This window comes from Poecilia reticulata, linkage group LG21 (genome assembly GCF_000633615.1).
Source record: "Poecilia reticulata strain Guanapo linkage group LG21, Guppy_female_1.0+MT, whole genome shotgun sequence".
NCBI classification, from domain to species: domain Eukaryota; kingdom Metazoa; phylum Chordata; class Actinopteri; order Cyprinodontiformes; family Poeciliidae; genus Poecilia; species Poecilia reticulata.
The window spans coordinates 9,430,228-9,456,629 of record NC_024351.1 but is presented as its reverse complement, the minus strand read 5'-3'; the positions used below and the strand labels follow the sequence as shown (position 1 = coordinate 9,456,629).

Here is a 26,402-nt window from a genome sequence, read left to right as displayed (position 1 = left end):
CAATACAAATGAAAACTTGAAAAGTGTGGCATGCATATGTATTCAGCCCTCTTTAGTCAATACCCCTAAAAACTTAGCAATTTTTCCACAAAAAGTCACTTAAATAAAAGTCTTTGCTTTATAATCTGCTTGTATTTTAATCACTGTGTGAATACAGTTTTTCTATTAGGTTTTTAGAGATTTGTTAGAGAACTTTAGTGAACAAAATATATTTTGAGGAATCAAGGAACACACCAGACACTCTATTAACTAAAATCCCAGTGAAATACATTGAAGTTTGCAGCTTTGAAGTGACAAAATTCAGAAAAGTCAAAGGATTATGAATGCTTTGCAAATCACAGTGCGTATACACACTTCCATACACTTTACAAAGCCATTTTGTTTAAACCGTGTGAGAATCTCACCAAGACACCAATATTTACTGACAGAGTTGTCAGTAAATATTTCAAGCATTTTTACTTCCGTATGGTTTATTAAGGAATTATCTACAAAAGTTATGACTTGCAAACGGCTAATTTATTTAAATGTTTTCAAATCCTTCTAATGTGTGCTTATTGCCAGCCAGGGTCTTAGATTCTCACTCTGCTCTAAATAAGGTTTTTCATTCCCTCCTACAGCTGTGAAAAAAGCAAGAGGGTTTAAGTACTGCTTCTGCCAGACATGGAAGCTGAATATTTAAGCAAAGGTTGGAGGATTTGAGCTGCAGTAAATGAGAATATTCTCGACAACAGCACACGTCTCTGTATTCCTTTGAGTCCTTCTGGTTATGGTCGGCCTGTCTTTATTTACCATGGCTGCTCTGAGATTATGGGAAATATTCCCAAATCGCATTCCTACAAACTCCTCAAACTGAACAAAAACAAGTATTATGATGAACTGAAACATGAAGGTGTAACATATGGGAAAAAAAGGAAGAAGGTGGGAAAAACAAGAAAAAGATGAAAACTGAGGATCAAGACAGAAGTGTTGCTTAAAAATTTGCAAGAGCTGGAGAGACAGAGCAGAGCTATACGGAATTAACTCAAAAGAATAAAATGCAGAAAACAAAAAGGAAAGTGCTGCAAACAAAACCTTCTCAGAGGATATGAGTGCTGTTTTTGCAAAGAAAACCTTTTTTTTTTTTTCTTTGATCAGCTAACAAGCAGAGTGCTACTTCCTTTACTGATAACGAGCTTTCTTATTTTGCTTTTAATCAGGAAGTTTCCACTCACTCAAATTCACCATGGAGCTCATAGGGTTGTACAGTCCCACCAGCGATGGTGTTGCTTTTGCAAAATATATTTTCAATATATTTTATTTATATTTTAAAACTGCAACGTGTACAACAACGACTGGGTCTCATTTTAAGCTCCTCTGAGGTCTGGACTGATTCTCAGTCCTGTAGGTCATTGACATCTCTCAGCATCAACGCAGCGTCCAGTTCCCTCTTGGAGTAATTTGTTCTTCCTGCACTTTGAAGGATTGTGCAATAAGTGCTTGCAAGTGCGCAGGCGCCTTTATTGCGGCCCCATTGTTGTGCTTTCTTCACCCTTCCAAACATTCCTCATCTCTTCCTTTTCGCCAGTGTCTTCATCAACATTTGGAACATTTGCAGGTCTCATTGAGTCCAGCGTTGAGGCCATTAGCATATAGCTGTGTGTCTTTTTGCTTTATGCATGGACTAGCTGAATGCCTTTGAACTAGTGTGCAGATAGACTGGATAGGGAATCTGTATTCATTATTCAGTGGATGGTGAGGCTTTTAGCTGCAGAACGACAGGGCTTCCCCCTCAAAAGTTCGACATAACTAGAGCAGAGAACAGAGTCCTGCTCTGTATGTGGCCGACAGCGTTAGTTAAAGCATGCTCTGCACATGTTCAATTTTTTTTTTTATCAAAGAGATAATTTGTTTTATTTGGAGTTAAACTATGCATACCAAGGTTTTGAAGTGATAACTACATGTCAGTGTAATGAATACGGTCAAAGCAGTCTTTAAAATTGTGAGTCTGACTTTAAAATAGTATTTTTTTTCTTTTTTGAGATGCAGCTCAGAAAACTGAATCATAAGTTTTAATGCATTTATGAGGCGTGACCTGAGTGGTGGACAGTGCATGGAGACTATGCATCATTACGTTTTACAGGTCACAACTTATAAAATATAATTATGTCATAATGAAGAAGCAGTGCCGTTTTGTTCCAAAAACAATGTTTTTACTTGCTAGTTTTTTTTCTCTATTTCACATGAAGTAGGAGTTTTAATTACAAGTTGCTGAAAGACTTAATCACCTTTGAGAAAAATGGTACAATTTAGGAGTTTGCTGAAAGATAGCTGACTTTGCCCTTTTTTCTCAGTTTGCATTGCTGCTGAAAGCCTCATCAGCCTGATGCGCTCCCTGAGCTGCTGGGCTTGTTGTGGCTTACCGGAGATAGAGTGAAGACACCTCAATGAGCTCACTTCCAAAGCACTTCCTGGACTGTCTGGATAATCACATTTAGAGTGAATTGAACAGATTAAAGCAAGAAATGTCAGATATATGAACCCTCACTGCATCACTATCAACAAGAACCTCATATCATAAGAAATGTTGACACCTAAGGTTCTTATTTCAGCTGATGTTCCTCTGACTAGCAGTGCTACCAGTAAAGAGGAGAAAAGTAACAGATGCCTCAGGGTGAAGCACAAGCTTGAATATTGCCAGCTCTGAAAATAGTTTTTAAAGTTCTCTAAATGCTCTAGGACACTCCAGGAATGTGCTCTTCCAGCACATCTTCCAAGATTATGAATAAATGATGACTTGTGCAAAATATTTAATTTACAAGCATGCAGTTGGATGGGATCTAAGCATGGGAATGTGTGACATTAAAATTGATAAAATCAAGGACCAAAGGGACAAACCAAGGTTTGGGGACTTTTTTTCCCAATAGCATTCCCTGAATGTTTTTTAATTATATTTGAAAGTGGTGTAACTGGTTTTGGAGAAATAAATGCAGGAATTGTTCTACAGACAAAAATGTAAGTAAATTCAGATTTATTCACCATATTTATTAAATAAGCATCGAAGAATGAACAAGAAAGCTGATAAATGTGGATTAAAAATGGGAGATTGTGAGAGATGGTGTATAGGTGTGAAAACAGAAACACCCATTATATAAAACAAATGTAATTAGGCCTCAAACTGCACAGTTACAAAACCAATAGACTGTGGCAAACCATCGTCTCTACAGTTGTTTATACAGATAATGCAGTGTTGCAGACTCATGACTTTTCATAGAAAAAAAGTCATAAATATTTTCTGTTTTGATGCTGGCATGAATTTGTAAAAAAAATAGAAATATATTTCTATTTGGGCATCTGTCTGCGTGAGCCCGTGTGCATCAGCTTGCAACAAATCTCTTTCACAAGCATCCCACTGGGACGGCAAACATCCGCCCAGAAATAATGATGAAGAAACTATTGCTTCTTAGTAGGGAACGTCTAACCAAAAAACAAAAAAATAAAGACAAAATAAATACAAAGAGTGAGAAGCAGAAAGTCCGAGCAGGTGATGTATGGGTAAAAAACTTTCTATCTTTTGTAGAATAACTGTAGGAGCAAACAGGTCTTGAGCAAATTATATTATACAGTGAATATGTTTGTGACACATTCCTAAAATCACACTTAATTCAGTAGCCGAATTCAGTTTGGTCAAGTTAAAGCACAATGTCACACAAATACAATCCAACTAAACTGTGAAAGATAAGCTATAAAAAATAAACTACTTCATTCCACCTAATCATTAAAGCAATCTGAAACAAGCATTAGGTGACAGTGGAGATGAACAGCTCCCTTTTAGCGAGAAGAAACTCGCTAAAAGCTGCTTTAAATTGCAAAAGACTTTTAGAACAGGAAAGAAATACAAAAGAAAAACAATGATGCAGTTGGACAGAGTTACTAACATAAGTATTAAAACCATAAAAAGGGATTTGTAAAGTAAATCTGCACAGTGCTGCTAGGCCTTCAGTCAACTCTTTCAGCAGCATGCAGTGTTTTTATAGATTCATTGGAATTGAAAGTCCTGACTACTGACTTTATTGCCTGCCTCATTAATTAAAACTCACAAGAGAGGACATTTCTGCTTTCTGTTTTATGTTAATACCATTTGAGGAAAATTATTTAAAAGGATTTTTATGAGATAATTAAAGCCCTTTGAGAACAAAATCTCCCCTAACTTTTATTTTATGGAGGTATTACTTGTTTAAAACAGGAAAAAGTTGTCCTATTTGGTAACTCAAAGGTAACATACTGACATTGTTGAATTAACAGAACAAAGTTACTATTTTCCTGATTCTTTTAGTAGAAAACAACAACAAAAATCTATTGTTGGTTTAAAGGGACTTCCGTGAAACATTAAACCTTGGGACAAATTAGATCCAACATATTTAAATAAAACCAGACAAAAACTGACAGCTGGTTGTTTATGTGATGGAGAAACTGATAAAGTTAATCTTGAGTAAATGGGTCTCTAATGAATTAGTTGAAGAAATGTGTTGCACCTTTCTCCTCAGCTTCAAGATTAGACAATTATCTTAACTTCAGTCATCGAATGGGGAAAGTTCTAATCCTGTAATGGCAATGCTGGTTCGAAGAAAGTATTCCACTTCCCATAAATTAGATGGAAATTAGTTGGGAAGAGTTGGAGTGACACTTTGAAAAACAGAGGGGAGATTGAAAAGTGCAGCGTTAAAGAGTTGAGATGGAAAAGCAAGATTGAACCGGAGTTACTGGCGTGAACTGTTATACCGGGCTGTCAGTAAACGCAACGCGACTTCCACTGCAGACCCAGCTTATTAGTGATGCTGCTTGATCTTTGCTGTCAGACATACACACGCACACACACGCACACACGCACGCACACACACACACACACACACACACGCACGCACGCACGCACGCACACACACACACGCACGCACACACACACACGCACGCACGCGCGCGCGCGCGCGCGCACGCACGCACGCACACACACACACACACATCCATATATACATAGATAGTTATACATATTGTGCATAGTGTGGGATAAAATCTGAGGCAAACAACGCTGGACCTTTTCTAAGTCAGCTAAAATGTTAAAATCTACAAGTTGCAATAAAGAGAGTTGGCAAAAAAAAAAAAAGGAATTCCATGGGAGGCTCAGAAGTGCAGGACACCAAGTCCACTATTACCTTAGGGCCTTCTACACAGAGGCAGAGCTGTGTTTGCATACACAGCATTAATATAATTGTGTTTTAAGTATTACTGGGAGATCGCTTCTCTGCTTTTATTGTCATTCTGATTACATCAGAAGGTATGCGCGTATCATACAGTGATGCAGTAACTGCCCTGCATCTCCATGGTGAAGAGGGAGCTGGGTCACAAAGTAAAGCATAAAAAGGGACGAGTGGTGTTCCTAACTATAACCATGTCCATCATCTTCAAGTGTAATAAAAACTACTAGAAGTGCAAATGCAGGAAGCTGAAAGAAACTTTCTTCATGGAGGAAGTTTGATAGAAAACCAAGGGGAGCTTAAAGTAGATCAACTGTGCCTGGTGCTCTGTCTCCGTCTACCTTTAGTTATGATAGTGGGATATTCCTGTACTACAAGGGTTAATTCCTGTATGCTTGCTGAGATTTATTAGTTTTTCTTATTAGTTATGAAATTTTTTGAAGGGAACCAAATCTTCGGGATTCGTTCACTTCGAAGAGCTGTTCAGAAGTGTTGTTAAAATTATCCATATTTCTAAGAAGAAATCATTTTATACCTAATATAGTTTTATACTCATTTGGAGAAACTTAGCATGTGTGGGTGGAATTCATAAAAAAAAAAAAAAGTTTGAACCATCTGTATTAAATAACATTTTATTCCGAAGGTATAAAAAAGAACAGCGGCATGTTCTTGCTGAAAATTTTGGTTTTCAATATATTTTCATAAAATCAACTTTACAATATTGTCACCTTACAAAAATAATGACCCGTCATTTTTTTTCTTTTTGCCAAAAGTGATATTTGAAAAATAAATCCATAAATAATGAAATAAAAAAAATCTCCACCTCTTTCTTTCCAAAAAAAGGTTTTAGGTGAAGAAAAATTATTTTAGGAAGGCGGCAAAAAATAAATATCGAATATCCATGTGCTTCTGTACTGCAAGTGTTGTGTGCATTAATTGTATTTTAGTTCTACTTATAATATAAAAACAACATAATGGGAACAAAACATAACAAATGGAAGAGAAAGTAGTACGCTTGAGTTACTTTGGCAAAAACAAATCTTCTGCCGCATTAAATATAACAATTAAGGCAGTGGGCTAATATTAAACAACACGGGGCAAGAAGAAACCAAGAAGAAAGGGAGTGCATCGTGACCGTCCTCATCCTCTCTCCCGTTAGACGGGAAAAGGATTAGCCTTCTCAGGAAGGCTCACGCTTCCTGAGACTTGATTCCTACAGTTCAGGGGAAAAGAACCTGGTGGTTCTTGACCATCATATCACCAGTTCACATTTTAACTCCAGTGTTAAAAATCTACCTAGTGAGCCAAAAGGAGAACATGTGGCATGCAGGATGCTGCGTTTATGGAAGTACGTCTGGATGCCGCACGTCATTTGATTATCAATTTCAAAGTTGTGCAACTGGAGCACCAAAAACTTATGAATAGTTCCATTATTGATGGAAGTGGTGTTGTTCTGCAGAGAGCAAGAATAACGAGACTCAGCTGTAACCTGCCTCAGCGTGAGCATGTCATTATTAAATAGAGCAGCGGTAACAACATCTGCCACGCTCGTTTCATCCACGATAGATTTGATTTCGCCACTTTTTTGCCTCCTCTTGTGCGAAATGGAAAGTCTGTCAGATGCAATCATGTAAAAGTCAGGCAAAAATGTTACATGACCGTTCGCAAAGAGGACGCTAAAAAAATCATCAGCTATTCCCAATTTAGGACTACGTTTAAAAGTTGTCTGTGATTTAAAAAACAGTGTTTGTCATAAACAAGTTAGACAGGCAGGCAGTTGTTTTTGTGCTTTCAAAAAAATTAGGACAATTAAACACAAAGTGTGAACTAGTTCAGATAAAATATGTAGAGTAAATGACAGCAGTTCTAGTAGGAATTCAGCAGCATTAAAAGAGTATATGAGCAAATAATTCAAGCTCAAACTGAATAATATTTTTCACAAAACATGATCAATGAACATAAATAATTGTAAACTACAGATGCCAAGTGGGGAACTGTGAGCATGAATTTATTTAGATCTGTTTGTGAACTTCACTGTAAGTTTTTAAACTAGCATTTGACCTTGATCTTTCCTCATTTTACACCAAGCTGACTGACAGGAGCTCTAAGAAGACGTTAGGTTGCACTGTTATTGCTATTATCCTTCGAGGATTCATCTAAACCTTGAGAATCAAGGTGCAGAGAGTTGCATCATAAGATTATAACAAGCTTGGAGTACGAAACACTGGGAGCTTCTTAGAAGACTCCTCTAATTGTGTCACATTCCTTCTATCATTATCACATTAGAGGGTAGAAGAAAAAAATAGAAGGAAGCATATTGTTCATAATTAATCATGGGTGAGTTTTTTCACATCTGAATCTAGTATAACAGTCATAAAATATGAAGGAACGATGTGTTGGGGAACTTAGGTTGACCCTGTTTTCCATCTGACCAGCACAATGCTGCAGGGATCGGAGAAGAAACGTTTTCTCCTCATCTGATCATCTGAGTGTTTAGCCCCGGGGGAAGCGCCAATAGGCTTCGAGGCGTTCAAGAGAGCGATCATTTCTGTCACTTTTAATGAGCCATCATGCTTTACCAATTAAACTTCGTATAGCACTGAGCGCTAGAGAAAAGGGATCTGAGAACAGTTATGAGAATGATTCAGACAAGCTAAAAAAAAAATAAAAAAAGGACTAGTGGTGATTTTCTTTTTCCACAACAGTGCAGTGATGACTGCTTTTTACAGACTACCATCTGACACCATTTCTAACCAACATATTATGTGATAAAGTCTGACTGAATGCCAGAGTCGGAGTATTGCAGCAGTTTTTCATCATTCAAGGTTTAAGGCAATTTATAGCTTTGAGCGTGCATTCTGCAGAGCGTCAATGAACAGAGCTCACTGTAATTTAATATTTATGCTTGTTCATGTTTCTGGACTCACAGCAATGTGTCATGACAGAGATAAAAAGGATGCACCACTGAACAGGATACATAATGCAATAATATGTAAAATGAATGAATTAATGTTTGAGTGCAGATAGATTTAAAGTCTGAGATGGAAACAAAAAAACAAATCTAGCAACTAACAACCTGAAACTCCCAAATAAAACCCACCTAAGTGTAAAAGGGATTCAATTTATGTTAACAGTTACACTCATGAGTTTAACAGAAAGGAGGAAATAAACATCATAGTCAAACAACAAACAAAAATTCCCCCTTCCGACTGAAAGTAAGAACAGTTTTTATCTTTAAACAACAAACGAACAATCTCTAATCTTCTTGCCTGGCCACAAGACAGGACGCAACTAGCTAAAAAAAAATTTAAAATACAGAAAATCCCCATACCTAACTTCCAAGATATCTTGAATTAAAACAATTCACCAAGCAAAAAGACCTAATCTCAGGATTGCGCTCCGTGCACAGGACCATGTTTAATTGTAAACTTAAATCACAGAAGCTCAAGGGGAAGAGTTTTGGCGTTAGATGACCGAAGCTTTTATGCACGTGACTGATGAGGTTTGATTTTAGCCGTGTATCAAGACGTGACAGCAGGCCTGAAAATAAAACAGAATGAGGCATTAACACGCAAAAGGTCTCTGGTTCGAAACCAGACAGAAACAGATTTTGTAGGTTATGCTTGTCACAGAGTGTAGCGAGTCAACAAGAATCTAACACTGTGGTTCATATGCTAATCGAATTTGATGCAGGCATCTTTAAAATCAAGGCTACTTCACTGACATTATCACATGTAGGTTCTGTGGTGTAATGGTTAGCACTCTGGACTTTGAATCCAGCAATCTGAGTTCAAGTCTCAGTAGAACCTTTTGTCTCTGCTTCTAGCATCTTCAATATATATATTTTTGATCTCAGGTTCATTTTACAAACTATAATGTGAAATTAGGCACAAGTCTGACAGTTTGTTCCCCAAGTTACTGTGCTCTCTGAGAGGATCTCTAGTATAAGTATTTGACGTTGTTCCAAGCCCATTGTTGATATTAGTCTTTAACAGATGTTGGATGGTCTATCAGGAACACTGCAAAGAGCATGAGTTTCTGTAGTGTAGTGGTTATCATGTTTCCTTAAAGGAGCTCCATTATCTCAAAGTTTATTCAGCACAGCTCATTTTACCAATAAAGTTAAAAAACTTAGCCACGGCGTTTCTTCTGCTTGAACTACAGTGATATGTTTTTTGTGGATGCAATAAAAGAGAAGAACTAGTGTAGCATAACACTTAATAAAAACTTGATAGTATTTAAACTATGGATAGCTCAAACTTAAAGTCGAAACACATTTTTATAGGCAGAGTTTTATGATTTACATGCTTCAGAATAAGTGTTGTTTATTGTGAAAACACAGATTAAAACCTGTGCTTCTCTGGGGAAATTAGCATGCTTACTTGTTGTGTTCCTGGAGTTGAATAACCCAAACATAATCTCATTATGATGTGCATCATTTGAGCTTATGTGTGCTGGTATAATGTTGATCCCTTCCTGTGTGCTGTCATCATTAACACCATGCTGGGGGCTTATTTTTCAGCAGCTAAATCACACAGGAGGGGAATTTCTATAAAGTAGATGCAATACAGTTGATTCAGTTGATATATTCTGATAAGGGCAAACACTCAGGAGCTGTTAGCAGCTTCTAAGTGTTTTAAATGGAGTGAGTGAAGGCTCTGAAAGTGGCAATAGCCCTGTCCTCAGTTGGTTAGAGATTGGGAAAAGAAAGCACAGACTCCAGATCCTCAGGGTAGAAAGCACAGACTCACAGCTCAAAGCAGTGCATGCATATGGATGCACAGATCCTCTAAGGCAGAAGCAGGTGGGAACTCCAGGATTCAGTAATAGGACAGTCCTGACGGATGTGTTTCCTGCCCTGCAGTGTTTTCCAGACTGGGAGGCTGAAAACAGTGGGAAGTCAATGAGTTTTAAATCACCTGTGCAATCTTTATACATCTGTTGTCACGATATTGTTTCATCATAATACTGTAATTAAAAACAGTTTGCTGAATGTTATCCAAAAAGGCTAATTAACTTTTACGGCAAGAGCTTTTGTTCCTCTACTTAATTATGTAGTCGTGTACTTGTTGTTTGAAGCAGCAAAGCGGAGTGATGTGGTGTAATATGGTGTCAGGGTTTGACGCTGTTGGAGGACATTAGTGAACAAACAGCAACATGGAGGCCAAAAACAGAGTAGATTGTTCTGGAGTAAAGCTGGGGAGACGTTTAAAGCAGGATTAAGTTATCAAACACCTACTATTAAAAATGATTGTGGCTGCGATGGTAGTGGGTTGGTTTTTATCCATCAGGGACAGGGATCCTGGCCAGATGGGATTATGGCAAGGATTGGTCTTCCACATACAGCCTACAAACTAAACTTTGTAGGTTTTGCTGGTCATTCACATAAGATCATAATAATACAAATTAGTGTCTTTAGATTTAATGCGAAAAAGGGTATGAATTGCTTTGCAAGGCACTGTAATAACCATGAAAACAACAAAAGACAAAGAGCAAAAAACCTCCTAATTAAATTAGCATTCATACATAAATGTATAAACCTACATCAGTTTATCTAGACATTTGTGAAAAATGTACTTCTCCTGATTTAATTAGGATCCCAGACGTGGATGTGTTTGTCAAATACATACTAATGTAACGCATCATTTAATCCTATTAGATCCATTTTATTGCCTCAGAACATTAAGACTGAAGTATTCAGAAACATAAAATAGACTGCAAACAGGACACTTCTGCCAACTCCTGTATCTTTTACAAAGGCAACTCAATAAAATTCATGCATCTTGCTGACTACCAGTAGTTCATTTTTGTCCTCTGTAGAGGACATTTCTAAACTTGAATGTCTCCCACCCCCTGCATTCTACTGAATTAATTCCTTTTGGTATCTGGAGAGGACATTTAGGGCTTATCAATGATATCACATGTGAACGGGTGGGACTTTTGTACATACCTTTTTCTAATTCATAAAAATGGCGTTCATCAGTAATTACACATTTTATGGGAAGAGACAAAGTAAGTGCATAAAACCTTTTATTACCTTACAAAGTCTGTGGCATTTAAAAAAAATGGTGATTGGATAATTTTTTTTCCCCTGGTAGTCAGGAGGATATGAAGAGCTGCAACATTTTCAGATTTTTTTTGTCAGTGAGTCAGAAAAAAAACCCTTCAGAGTAATATTTAGAAAGTAATTAAAATAAGCAATCATTTATCTTCTCTATCATCATAACTGGGATTTCACTCAAGAATAGCCAACACTTACAATACAGTTTATTCTTTTATCTCAAGAAAAAAAAAACTATTAACATTCCCAACTAACTCAACAGAGATGTTTAGGATGATGAATAAAACATTCCAATATCTTGCTGCCTTCAGAACAACAGATCTGCCTTCGGCAGAAATATCTACGCTCTCAAAAACTCTGTAGGGTAGCCGATGTATGCTGACGCTAGGGCTTGAATCCACTTCGGGGGGAATAATTTGCAGTGATTTATCTTTTTGTCTGGCTAAACATCACAGAAGAAAATTAAATCTGCTGTCATGTCTGTAATTATGAGGGTTCTTTTTAGCACCACAGTGGACATATGAATAAATAGCACAAATGCTGTTATGTTTTAATGCTAAAATACAAGCCTTTTTTTTCACTAAATAGTTTTGTATGAAATATCAAATGCATTAAGAGCTCATGGTTTAAGCTAACTACAGGGTGCCTGAGTATTTGACCAAGGTTTGTTTTTATTGCATTAATGGAAAAGCGTAACACATGGATCTTCATTAAATGGGCTGAGAATGAAACAGGAAATGTTTTCTAAAGAAAATGGATAGAATTGGAGTTTACATGATATTAGAGGAAACTGCTGGTTCAGGGCTTGTGTTCCCAGGAAAGCTAAAATCTTTAAGAACTGAACAAAAATGCGGAGTATGGCAGAAAAAAAGAGGTGTTTATTTGTCCATAGAAAATATTCATTTATTGACCAATTATCAGCTGCCGATGACCGATAAATCAGTGGCACCGCTGTTGGTTCCTCTGAATTTGAAGCGATGCTGGACTTTTGACCTCATCAGATCTATCCACACCTCCATGCACATTTAGACATTGGTGAAATCGTTATTATTATGAAGTAGGCATTATTTAGGAACTTCTCTCTTGAATTCAATGTTAGTGTTATTGCCACCTACTGGCACAGAATAGGTATTGCATTGCTTTTTAATTACACCTCAGCGTAAACAAACAAAATAGTTTTACAGAAAACGAAGTGTAGAATAGTTCTTTACTAAGTTGTCTCATATTTTGCTGCTACATTTTTGTAACCCTTGGTATTTATTTATTTTTTTCTGTGCCAGACTTTTCGATGGCCCATTGCCAGCAGACTTGATCATAATGAGATGTTGGAGATCCAAGTGTACAATTACAGCAAAGTCTTCACAAATAGGTGAGTTAATACTCCTACTTTGAACTTTTCTTTTTTTTTTTTACTACTTTCAGTGCACAACATCTTTTTAGTCTGATTGTACGGCACAACAATTTAATTTGTATCACCTGTTGGTGAATAATATCAGTATAAATGGTTGTTTTAAAAAAAACAACAACAAAAAAAACAAGAAAATGAACACAGTGAAAGTCTGTTTGTATGCTAACATTATGGTTAAATAATATTATTGGTAGATTGGTGAGTGAACGCTGCAAAGCTGGGATACATTTTTAAAATCTAAGAATTGCCAGAACTGCACAGTGGCCCAGTTGGTAGAGCTGTTGCCTTGCAGCAAGAAGGTTCTGGGTTCGATTCCCGGCCCCGGTCTTTCTGCATGGAGTTTGCATGTTCTCCCTGTGCATGCGTGGGTTTTCTCTGGGTACTCTGGTTTCTTCCCACAGTCCAAAAACATCACTGTCAGGTTAATTGGCATCTCCAAATTCTCCCTAGGTGTGAGTGTGTGTGTGCATGGTTGTTTGTCCTGTGTGTCTCTGTGTTGCCCTGCGACAGACTGGCGACCTGTCCAGGGTGACCCCGCCTCTCGCCCGGAACGTTAGCTGGAGATGGGCACCAGCAACCCTCCCGACCCCACTAAGGGATAAGGGTGTAAGAAAATGGATGGATGGAGTTGACAGAAACTGTCGGATTCAGAATGAGTTGCATCCCATCCAACAGCATTTCAGAGTAAATCCATTTGCAGTTTGGGGGCCTTGCTTGTCTTTTAGTGTCGGCCTGTGACCAACTCAGACTGACACATGGTGTTTGTCTCTGAAGTAAGGCGGAGAATGAGCTTGAATTCCCAGAGAGCTTGACTTAAATGGAGTAAATTGCCTGTGTAAAAACATTGTAAACCACTGAGCATGAGTCACTTTCACATCAATGGAGCGCTTGAAGAAATGAAACTGCAATTCAACCTCTGTAATTGGCTCATTTGTCATGTCACACAGTCCAAACAGTCAGATCATGAAAAACATGGTAGAATGTAGCAGAGTTTAATGCTTAGGTTCTTGAGTTGATGACATATAAAAATGCAATACACACTTTCTTTCTCCACGCGGGCCTTTTTGAATACACACAGCCACACATTTACCTTCTATTTGACCCACATATGAGTGTAAACACACTCTGTAAACAACAAGCTATTAAAGACAGGCCACAGACTGTGTTTAATACAGACATAATTAAAGCTGCCTGGTACTCAGTGACACCAGTGGTGGGAATAATAAAAATAATCTAAACTATTATTCCAATAATATAGAATCACATCATAACAGAAATTACAGTGTGTTTGCTTAATTAAAAAAGTTAATATTTGCTGTGCGTTCTCCTGTGCAGGCCACAATTTTGTGTCATCAGTCAGAATGACGAACGGCATTACAGCAGAGGCAAATAATTCCCTGTCTATTTCTCAGTTATTTGCAAATGCATAGTTTACGTTCGAAATAATTCAGTACTAACCATATCAATCACTGTTTTGGGGTAATTTTAAAGATTTAATGATCCTGCGTAATTAGACCACTAATTGAAAGGTGCATGTTTGAAATAATATCAGGTGTTGTTCAGTCAACAGGGTCATTTATTGTGTAAAAAACACAAGTGGCCATATTTTAAGGACAAGAGCAGGTTATGGAGCAGTCATTCCTGAAAATATGGGTGACGGAAAAGATGAGAAGGAAATGATATGCTACTTGGCTGAAGTTTTCAGATTAAAACCAAAATGCTGAATGATTTTTGTTTCTGGTTTGAATGTTTCCGCATTTAGCTTCGGCCGTTTAGGAGAACAACTAAAGCTGTGGGCGATCAAAGAAGGTTTACCTGTGAGTTATAAATAAAAGATATTTATGTGAAGCCTGGTTGTTTTTGGATCTAGGAGCCAAAAGCAATTTGCAATGTACACCAATTCATGGCCTTCCAGGGATCATGGATCAGACTGAATACATTTACTTGACAAAATGTCTCGATCGGAAGGCTTCCTGCCAGGCTTTTCCATCTCCTCTACACATACAGAGGCAGCTTGTCTCCTTCTAAACTCTGAAAGCAGGTCCATCTCCTGTGTTGGAAACAGATCCAGTCAGGTTTCACACTGAGTTAATTGACGCTTTTTATAAACAGTCAAGGGGCCAGACTGGAGAAAGATTGCGCGGCCTTGTCGTCATTCAAACGTTATTCGCTTGTCACTCTGCACATCTGTTAGTGCTAATGACTTGGGACTTTATTCGCGTAACCTTACAGTCAGACGGTGACTCACTTCTTATCCAAGCACAGAGATGACTGAGATCTAAAAAGGTGGTGACAGGAGTGCGGACAGATGTCGTATCAGTTCTCAACAGTTCTGACATCGAGATTTCTGTGGTGCTATTGTGAGTCTGAAACAGGAATGCTGTTTCATAGCTCAACATAATCAGGTAAATAGTTTTGGAAATCTCATAGTTTGAAAAGTAACTCTACTGATACTGTGACAAAGCTGGTATTCGTGTGAAAATTTTATTTGGCATTATGCAGTATGTATGAGCAATTTCCAATGGATCTTTCAAGGTGTCAGTGTTGGTATGTCATGTACTTTGTTTTGTTCTTTCTTTTCTTACTCTCCAGTCTCTCAACAAATTGCGGCTTTAGTTTCTTATCAATTTAAAGCAACAATATTGATATTTACCGATTTAAAAAAAAAAAAAGATCTGCATTCATGATTTATGGCAAAATATCTTCAGAACTTTGCAACAAATCATCAACCAATTAAGAAGACCTGATCTCAGACAGGACAGAGTGTAACTACAGAATTTCATTTTTGTTTATTTAGTCCAGAAAAAGGGCCTTACTAAATCTGTTAATTTCCCCAAGTTTATTTTATTTTTTTCCCCAGTTTTTATTTTAACAGTTTTATTTTTGTAAATTCAACTATTTCCAGTTTAGCTATATTCATTAACCCAAAAGGTGTTTAATTATGGAGTGAATGGGAAGTAATCCAACAAATCAACAGACAAAAAAACGAAATAAATCCACAATATGAAAACAGAGTTTGTCAAAAAAAAAATGTCTGTGAGCAGTTTGGTAATATTTATAGTTACAGTAACCTTTGCACAGGGAAGTTGGTAAATAATTCAGAGTGAACAATAGTTTGTTGTTCTCGCACCTGCTCCATATGTCCACGGGCTACATGACGAAAATGATGACCGACCTACTTCATTTCTTAAAGTACCAACACACTATGAGGCCAGCATGTTACACCCTATGACAATAAGGCTGATCGCATTACCATAAGACAAAGGTGGCGATGATGCATGAGGGTCACCGTATGCCATGTTTAATTAGCAGTTTTCTCCCCTGCCTGATGGACGTTCTTTCATAAAAGGCTTTTTTGTGTGAGTGTGTGTGCGTGTGGCCTCCATTGTAATATACATTTTCCTAACTCATACTACATTGCAGGGACAGAGTGTTCCTTATGGGGCCCCATAATGACTATCTTCTCCTTTACTAAACCTGGATACTGCAGAGGCCTGGTAACGAGCCATTAATTTGATTCAGGTTTGTTGGAGAGGGGACAAATCTGGAGGAGGAATAGTTGCAGGACTTACAACAAAGCATATTATTGTTAAAAAAAAGTGTTAAAAATGGTCCATTCAAAGTCCGACTGAAAATGTGTGGCAAGATTTGACTGCTGGGTTGCTTTTTATAGAGAAAGCTTCATATTGTACTTGTCTTATTTTTCTGTAACAGCACTAACAGCTCCTGTAACAGCTCCAGATATGATGATATCTGGAGATACTTTGCTAAGAATTATGCTTTTCAGAACAATCCTTTATCATAATTCATTCTCAGATTATTTTAATTGTAAATGATGATTCTTTATAACTGATGTTAAAGTATACTGGAGTAGGGAGCAATTTGCATGCACTGTTACATCGTACCACCTACAGCTTGAATACAGTAACAGGCATCATAGCTGAAACATCTTTAATATCCGTATGTTAGGCGGCTTTTAAAAGCGCCCATGCTCTTGTTCTGTTGTTCCTTTATTTCTGTTAAAAAGAATCTGAGTGAAAGAAATCTGGGTCATACTGTGTTTATGTGTGATTCTTTCCGAGTCTCTCCTGTGATGGCGCTTGGCTGTTGTGAAGCTGGAGCGGCACTCTGCCCACAGGCTTCTCTGCAGTAAAAACGACTAAAATGAGCCGCACTGGAAAACATATTTTTGGGAGCTCACCCATTAAAAACAGTTTAACAACATTTTGTCATCAGTGTTGTCCATCTGGAACGAAGAGACGTACTGTTTATCTGCAAACGTTGCCAGTCGATAGATGCTCGTCCTTGAACACCGTGTATGAGCTGTGATTATTATTTCTTCGCTTTTTGTGTACATAAATCTCAAATATCTTCTCACTTGAGCATTTCTTATGATGATCCTTGGCTTGGTCATGCCATGGTTTGATAAAAAAGTAAAGAATAAAATACCCGACACTCACAAAGAATGAAAATACAAAATAAAAGGAAGGCGAGGCTTGAATTATGGAGCAGAGGAAAGTAAATTGTTGGTCAATAATGAATGGCACCCTTTGAAATGGTAAAAAGTGAGGCAGAACATGATAGGCCCCGCTCAATTCAATTATTCACCACTTGTACACTCGGCACAATGGTTAAAAGGAAACGACAGAACAGGCCTGAATGTATTGATCAGCCCTGTCTGATGAAGGAAGTAGTTGATTATAATGCAATGGGTTTGGACATACTGTGACAGGATCAAAGCTGAACTTCAAGAAAAAAGTTTTATTTTTTACACAAAGCCATCAGTAACCTCTCCAACTTTAGTCTGCAAGTCTCTGAATATATTCACCGGGGAACCTGACAGTAACTCACCTTCACAGCAAGAGCATCTGTCTATGCCTGAGGGGAATCACTTACAAGAAAACTTGTTCTCAAAGTAAAGTCGAGTTCGAGTATAAATTATCGGGTTTGGAAATGCTGCTAACTCAAGAATAGCCTCACTCCTTAATGTAAAAGCAATTCATAGCCACTGACTTCAAAGAAAACAAAGTGCTGGTAACGACAGCAGGCGCAGAGAGGGATTAAAGCAGGGAGAAGACTGGAATAATAACTGCCTTATTTACCCTCTGATAACTCGCCGCCCTGCCTTTGTTGTGTTAGTCTTTGCTCGTAAATTTAATTAGAAGGTATTTGGTGTTTTCATGTCCAACTACAAGTGCTGTAGTGTGCTCTTATTTTACTTTTCACCTGGCTGTCAGCTTTTATTGTCCTATTGGAGCAACGCAGCAATGTGTGTGTATGTTTGGCTTCTGCATGAATACTCTTGTTTAACAATTTTAGATTTCCCTGCGTGCTAAACACCTGTGACGTTTCCTTGTAATGGTGCTTTTGTTGAGCCATTTGAATATATGATGCGAAAAGTACATCCATTCATTTTCTGTGTCTTATCTGACCTAAGACTGGATGTAAACAAAGGTTCAGCTGGAAATGACATATGGCTGCGGCTTTGCTCTACACGTGTGACTTATTGCTCTGCAAACAATGCTCTGTTATGGAGGAAACTCTTTAAATTATTCACCAGCTCTAATTGGCTGCTTGAATGGGACCTGGGACAGAGTTTCTCCCCACTGTTGTGTTTTGTGAGGGGTCCTTGGGCAGCAGTGACCTCCATTCAATGGTATTTTATCCCATTCTTTTGTATTCATTTGTGTTTTTGAGGAAAGTGTAAAGAGAGGAACAGAATTGAACACAGCGTCAATAACCCAACAACCCTGAAGGACTGGAGATGCCCACAGTTCAGATCCTGCTGAATCCTGGGATTAGAAGAAAATTGAAGAAGTTCAGGAGGCAATATGTGATTACAATAAAAAGTTGTTTTGTTTTTATTTCTATATGTTTCTTTTTTCAGGAGATCAGTTTTATGTTACAGGCCTGGTTTGAATGGTGTGTTTTGATACGCAGCTGAATGAAATGACCCAGTAGCAGCCGGTAGAAATATCTAAATTGGAGATTCAATACTTTCTTTACCATCTCTAATGTGGCTATACTAATCACCCTGAGAAGACAGAAAACCTTTTTCTTTTCGAGTTTCTTGTGGCCACACCACACCTACACATTGATGTCAAAATTAGTTTTCTTTGTTTTGCTAAGAGAAAATTAAGCTTGTCCTTGAATCCTAAAAGAAGCTTTCACCTTGTTTGCATTCAAAGTATAGAAATTAAGACCAATGCGTGTTTCTGAAAGCTTCATTTAAGTCAGAGAAAGGCATCAAATTCTCTTTTTTGCAACATTTTAACTGTGTCCTCACTCAGAAGCGCACAAAATCTATACTCGGAAAGAAATGTAATGCAACTTCCTCTTTTATAATTCTTAAATTGTTATAATTCTTAAATACACTATTTTTACCATCTTAACCTACTGCCAAATGAATGAAACATGCCAATGAAACAGAATCTTTGCCTATATTGTGTTTAAAGTGTGAGATTCTGTGTGAGGGGGTGACAGTGTGGCACTTTCACAGTGTGTTTCATCTCACCAAAGCAGCTTCTGTTCCTGACACATTCACCTCCACACTGTGAGGAAGGAAACACAGTGGAGAGCAGATGCTTCTGGTCAGCAAGCAGGAAATACAATTAGCCATTTTTTTTATTACTGTAAGTGAAAAGGCAGAAGTGATGTTGCAAAGACTCAGTGAGGCTACATGGTTGAACAAATGTGCAGCAGAGCAGACCAAATGGGAAACAAAATAATAATAATAATAATAATAATAATAATAATAATAATAATAATAATAATAATAATAATAATAATAATAATAATAATAATAATAATAATAATGTGTTGTCTTATTTCACCGTTTTAATAGTCCTTTCTCTTTTGCTGCAGACTGGTCGGGACGTTCTGCATGGTGCTTCAGAAAGTGGCTGAAGAGGGACATCTAGAGCTAACAGATACCCTCATTGATGACAACAACATGTCAATAAAGGTAAGATCTCCCTTTTTGGGTTGTTAACAGTTTTAGCTAATGTTGTGCATTTGCTCTTCACAGCCAAAAACGTTCTATTCAATTTAGCTTATTAACCATGCATTTTAATTGTTTTTTTAATGGTGTGACTTGTGTAACTCATAACTGCAATGAATCAAAAACAATACTGCGCATGTTTTTACGTGTTGCAGATTTTCTCTCATTCACATTGGGTCAATGTTGCAGACACAAACTGCAGCGTGAAAACAAGGTGCTGAACAAATTGAAATCAACATCTTAAAGCCTCTTTCGGCACTTGACAAATTGCCTTCTGGTGCGACATTTTAATGTCATGAAACAAAGACTGACTAGTAAAATACGTTTGTTTGGAGATAGTTTTCAAACTTAACACTATAACAATTGCCAAGCATGATAATGGTAGCAGCATTATGCTGCGGGGGTGTTTGGCTACAACTTTTTTGGTGCGTGACATGTGATTTCTAATAAAATATATTTTTAGAAAACTGAAAGGAAAACTTTCAGTTTCAGTTAACTTTTAAAAGTTATACTTTTAAAAGTATAAAAGTTACACTTTTAAGTATAACTTAAAAGTGTAACTTTTAAGTTATAAAAGAAATACTTTTATAACTTATACTTATAAAAGTATAAGTTAGAATACTTTTAAGAATAAAAGTGGTTTATATTCAAGTGTGCTGAACATACATTTGAATACAATATTGTGATTACTATATTAATTACAATATAGTAAATGTGATTAAATATCATGGACATTAAGTCAATGAATTTGGTGACTTCTAAAGTTAACATTTGCTGACCATGTCATATTAAATGCTTGTGAACTCTCACCAAAAGAAGCTATTTGGGTTACATGTACAAGGCTGGGAGTTGTTTTGTACAGCTGCATCGGAACCAGACTGTCTCGCCTCTTGTTTTTGGATCCGTTATCCTTGGTATAAAACTCAAGTGTTGTCTCTGCCTGGCAGAGCTTTTCACCCACAACTGCTTCATTATTGATTGTCCTACAAGCTCTCTGTATGGTGCACAATATATGAATAGAGCTGATTGAGTGATTTCACCTGGCAGTGCTTGGAAAATAGTGTTTTTTTTCCACAACAGTTGCACTGAATTTAATTTAGGTTTACCTTAGTAATTCAGTCCACTGTGGTCTGAATTAAAATGACAACAACATTTGAATTACTTCACAAACTGTGCAGTACTTTGTGTTGGTATATCACATAAAATCTAAACAAAATAGATTGAGGGTTGTGGTTGTAACTTAACAAAAAGTGTAAGGGCTACAGATACTTTTTCAAGACACGACGAGGTTCGAAGGGAAATTTTCAGTCGCTCCTTAAATTATTAATTTAAGGGCAACTTTAAGGTCACAACACTTTCTTATTGGGTAAGTTGTTTATTCTTTTTTATCAATAAGTATATCTATTGAGCAATCCAAATAGGAGATATAAAAGAGAAATAAAATGTGCTTTGGACGTTCAGTTCTAGTAGAAGATGTAATAAACTTAATTTGCCAAAAGGGACCTCATCATTAAAGAGCTCCACATCAACAATAATCTTATATATACTACAATCTAAAAGCAATATCAGCACATTTAGATGCTCAGCAGAAGTCCTGATAATCTATTGATTTTAAATTAAGCCCTGAGCAGCGTGGTGGAGAGAAGAACTGTGTGATTGATAATGAAAATATAGCGTAGGAGTGTATTGGGTATGGGAGGAAGAGGACGGCGAGATGGAATGCATTGAGTCAAGCAAACACTGTATAAAATCTGAAACCACTGCAGGACCGTGTGTTGGTGGGTTGGAGAGTGCTGGTGTGTTTTTTTTCTGAGATGATGTAACACTGCATGAGAGCGGCGCTCCTTGGTGTGCATGCAAGCTCATATTCACACCCATGCAGAGTGTTCATGAGGAGTTCTGTCAACACACACACACACACACACACACACACACACACACACMCACACACACACACACACACACACACACACACACACACACACACACACACACACACACACACACACACACACACACACACACTGGGAGGAGAATTTCACTGTTTAGCATCCCTGTAGCAAGAGAGCGGTAAAACTAAACCTGACATTACCTGGGAGCGCTACTATTGTTGTTGCCATAGCAACAAATCTAACTCCTGGTGGACCACACAGATTGCCTGGTGAAGATGTTATAAGGAACAGACCGTGAAGCAGAGAAGGATAGAGGAAAGGGAGGGAGTTTCTCGTATATTTCCCCCTCATCTGTCTTTGTCACTGGAATAAATTGGACGCTCTGTAATAAAGTTTAGGTCATTGTCAGGAGGACAGTATTTGTCCAAACATGTCTCCCAAGAAGATGCTAAAGACAAACTGCCGGGCCAGCCATGTTTCTGGCCTGCATAAAAATGTCAGTCAGAATTTTTGCAGCACACAAGGAGCCAAAGTGATTTATTGTCGTGCCAAGTTGGTTGCCAGTATTGAGACCACGCTGATGCACCAGTAAATACCAAAATCCTTCTTGCGAATACAATCTTACCAAGTTTTAATATTCTTCACAGAATTAATCTTAAATGTAAAGGTCAAGAACTTGCTGTCACGATAGCATCTCTGTTGAATTAGTTCAGTCACTTTAATGTCTTCCTTCCTTTTCAGACCAGTGTCACCATAGATATCAGATACCAGCCGATGGATGGCACAGGGGGGATGTGGAGCGATGGAGAGTTCCTGGATGTCCCTGATGACCGTGATGGGATGTTTGCTTTCGAAACAGACAGCTTGCTTTCAGGACAGAGCCACGGGTCAGGGACTTCTCCTGGACGGTCATTACAGGGGTCCATACCAACCTTCAGAAAGTAAGTTAAACAGTTTCCTGAATAACAGTCAAATTACTGTTATTCAGGAATTACAAAAATGAGGGTTTAAAGTTGTCCAACTCACAATTTGTGAAGATCACTGAACAGTTGTGAGCGAAAAGGTAAGAGTGAGTGAATTGTTGTGTCTGAAGGAACTGGCCAAAATTTTTATCAAACTATTATAAGACGATGGTTGAAGGATACAAAGAATTTGTGACCCAAGTCACACATTTTATTGTTCTGGGATGTAGCAAATAGAAAATACATTGGTAGTCAGACCTAAAACAAGGAAACCTTTTTGTGTGATTTCATGTCAGACACTGAGAAAATGTTTTCATTTCTTTATATACAGCATAAGTAAATTTGTGGTTCCAGAATTCAAATAGTGGCCGAACAACTTCAAAATTAGATAAAATAGATTGGTGATTGTAATAATTGCAATGTCCAAAAACTAACATACTGCCGTCTTTTTTCTGTCTAAATATTGATAATGAGTGTGTGAATATCGGCACTTCTTCTAAGGACTCAGTAAAACAGCGTGAATCTCCCTAAATGGCAGAGATAACCTAAATGGCAGAGGTTATCTCCCTAAATGGCAGAGGTTTTCATGTTCTCAGTGGAAAAAAGTAAAAAACTGATTAAATACATGACATAAAACAGCAAAAAACAAACAAAAAAAAAAGGTGTTTTTAAGAAGAAAGTTTCTTAATGTCTTTTCTTGGCATTTTAATGATGCACAAAACAAAAAGAAAAAAGCATGATAAAAATGTGAAAACATTTCGTAACTGTTTTGTTTTGAAGTCAGAATATTTTTTTATTCTACTTTTTCTAGCAAGTAAGACAAGCGTGTACAAGGTTGTAAAACTATTGTTTAAAAGCTGCAAAAATCTGTTCAGATTATGCCTTTCCTTTTTCTCTCCATCTCTCTTTCTCTCTCTTCATTTTGCCTACAGTCAGTGTATTCATGGACCGTTAATTCTCATGCTTTTGCTGAATAGTACATGAAAGCATCTGTAGGCGGTATTGATTTTCACTGAGACTATCTGCTCAGCCAGACACATAAACACATCATTATGCTACAGATTGAATAGGTGCCCGGAAAAATTTATTTGAGTCTTGTTTAAATAACATCGTGCACACATATTTCTTCTTGTTCACGAACATGGCACATCTAATCTGCACTATTTTACGTCATAGAATGAAAGAAATGCATTTGCAGTAGGAGTGAAGGCAAAGGCTATCCCAAGGCTCTTATATGACCAAAACATAAACTAAAACAGTAAGACTTTAGAGAGTTACTTAAAATGATTCAAGGAGAGTGGCAAGAAAGCTGCTGAATGAAGCTTAAATTTATATCAAACACGTGTGATCCTGCTAAAGATGCATCAAGTACAAGCTCTGTCTTTGTTGCTTGTTGTAAAGAGCTGCCAGTCAGGTCAGATGGTGTTGCAGAGAATTTGTAATGAGAAACAAAACTGAATGTGCAATAAAACAGTAAGAATGAAGACAAACCTGCAGTCGACAAATCCAGCGCTAATCTCTTATTTTAATTGCCTTGCTGCATTTCTTTCAAACATTTTCCTTCCCTAATTATCAGCAGTACAGTTTTCCTATCTTGTGAATGAAACTTTCTAAAACTATTTCACTATCTCATCGATTCTGATGCTCCATGCAGCCAGTTTTTATTTCCCTTCCTCTGGTAATGAGGTGTGAGTGTGGAGGAGACGATGACTCGGAAAGACTCTTCTGCTCCTAAAGGGAGAAGAGGAAAGAGTGGGGCTTAAAACAGAGAAGTTGGAGTGGTTTTGACCTACAAGAAAAACAAATCCAGCACTATTTGTCGACTGCAGCTAATTTACTCAACTGCTGTTTTTTCTATAAACTGTTTATTTGATAACTCCCTGGAAATGCAGTATAGCGTGACATGCCCCCCACCTGGGTGACATGTTATGAAAAATATATGTTTGTTGTTCTTCTTCTGTGCTTTTTGGCCCAAAGTTCTCAGAAACTCAAAAAAAACAACCTTCTCATCTTCTATTCCTCTTGAGGTTTAAAAAAAGAAAATATATTTTTTGTGCCATTCAGAAATTTAAGAGGTGAAGTTTTTCCATTTTCCACTTCAGAGTAGAGGAAATGATACAGACTCATCTTCATTGCCCTATAAATCATGCAGCACTCATCACAAATCAGATTCTTCGTTTTGTTTTTTAATAAGCGCAAAATGTTTTAAATAGCGATATAGCATACATAATTCCATGCAGATAGAAAACTAGACCCTCGTGTTATTTATTTATCTGTTTGGGATCATTGTACTCTATAGAGAAAAGTTTTAAATTTAGACTGGACAAATTTTGAGTTGTTTTCCACAGTGGTGATTAAGTAAACAGTTACTTTTAAAGAAATTAGCCCCTGTAAGCAAAAACCAAAACCTTTTTTGGACTTTGAGTGTGAAACTTTGCAACAAGATTTGCATTTTATATTTGCTTCATTTTAGAGCTTCCTCCTAGAGGGAGTTAGTTTAATCACTAATTAATGTAGGAACAAAAATGATACTTCACTCACATAAAACTATATCTGCTCTATCAGCTGCAGCCCAAAGGTCATCCACATTTCTTGGAGAAGTGTTTGATTATTATTATTATTATTATTATTATTATTATTATTATTATTATTATTATTATTATTATTATTATTATTATTATTATTATTATTATTATTATTTCTCTTTATCAAGTCTGATTCACACTCTTGTGTTGCATTGGAGACAAATGGCTTTATAAGCAGAACTTAATTTTCTTCATCGCTATTAATAACGCTGACCGTTGCACTCCTTCCACCAGCTCTCTTCCATCTCCACCTCCAGCATTGTGTCTGTCCCTGCAGGATGATTTATGGTAACACCCATAAAGCATCTTGTGCTGTAGGCAACACCACAATGAGCCAGCTTAGCAGGAGTTTGCCTATTACCAGCTCATAAATCCCCTGATGTGTCATTTTACTACTTGGAAAGCAGGAGTGGTGAATAGTGCCTAGAGAGAAGCACATGTGTTACACATCAAGGGGATGGATTCAAAGGTTAAGCTGTTATTTGACCTCCAGACATGAAATTCTTTAAATATTAACTCTTTAACCCGTGAGGCGTAACTCAGTCAAAATAACACTGCACGAAGCTATAATGCATAAATAATCATCTTATATCTGTGCGAAATCAAATCAGTTTTCAGTCTGTGCAATGCTGTTTTACAACAATAATATTCTGCAACACGTATTGATTCTGTTTTTTGTCACTCTGGCTGTCTCAAACTGCTCTCTTATGAGTAAGTCCTCAGTGACAGCCCTGGTTTTACATGATGCATCACGTCGCGGTGCTTTGGTCCAGGTGTTCTGTACTCTTTTATCTCAGCTGCCTTTTGTGCAGCGGGTCTGCTTCACCGCTCCACCGGCTCCCAGAGGAACAATCTCCACGGCAAATACGGCACATCAGCCAAAGCAGAAATATGGCCCACATACTAAACATGGAAATTTATCTTAATTATAGATGTTGTGCCCTTTAATTATTTGTCTTGGTTGTTGAGCTTGCAGCTTAGTGAGGAAGCTACATTTGTGTTGAATAATTAGATACTACCTGAGGTTTGGTGAAGCATTCGGGTGTAAGTTACATCATAGTCGATGTTAGATTTGCCAGAAGTGTTTACTTTATATAATTGAGAACTGTTGGGCCTTAACTATTATTACATAACTCCTTAAATTTCTGTTTTTAATTGTGGAGATTAATATAGAAGAAATAATAACATAAAATACTCTAGTATGTAGATATGCATACTCACAAGATTTCCCAGAATATGGAGCAGCTCCAGATATATATATATATA

The 26,402-nt window shown here is 37.3% G+C and overlaps 1 protein-coding gene and 1 non-coding gene across 9 annotated transcripts in view; both read left to right on the top strand.

Annotated features, from left to right (window-relative positions):
* otofa (otoferlin a) overlaps positions 1 to 26,402 on the top strand; it is a 71,876-nt gene that overhangs the window by 11,453 nt on the left and 34,021 nt on the right. For all 8 annotated transcript variants that reach the window (XM_008397650.2, XM_008397637.2, XM_008397645.2 and 5 more), the window contains exons 3-5: positions 12,570 to 12,658; positions 19,562 to 19,661; positions 22,331 to 22,530. In XM_008397650.2, coding sequence (XP_008395872.1) covers positions 12,570 to 12,658; positions 19,562 to 19,661; positions 22,331 to 22,530 — 389 coding nt within the window. The remainder of the gene's footprint in view (positions 1 to 12,569; positions 12,659 to 19,561; positions 19,662 to 22,330; positions 22,531 to 26,402) is intronic.
* On the top strand, positions 8,966 to 9,037 carry trnaq-uug (transfer RNA glutamine (anticodon UUG)). The gene has a single exon. It is a non-coding gene; the product is annotated as a tRNA-Gln (tRNA).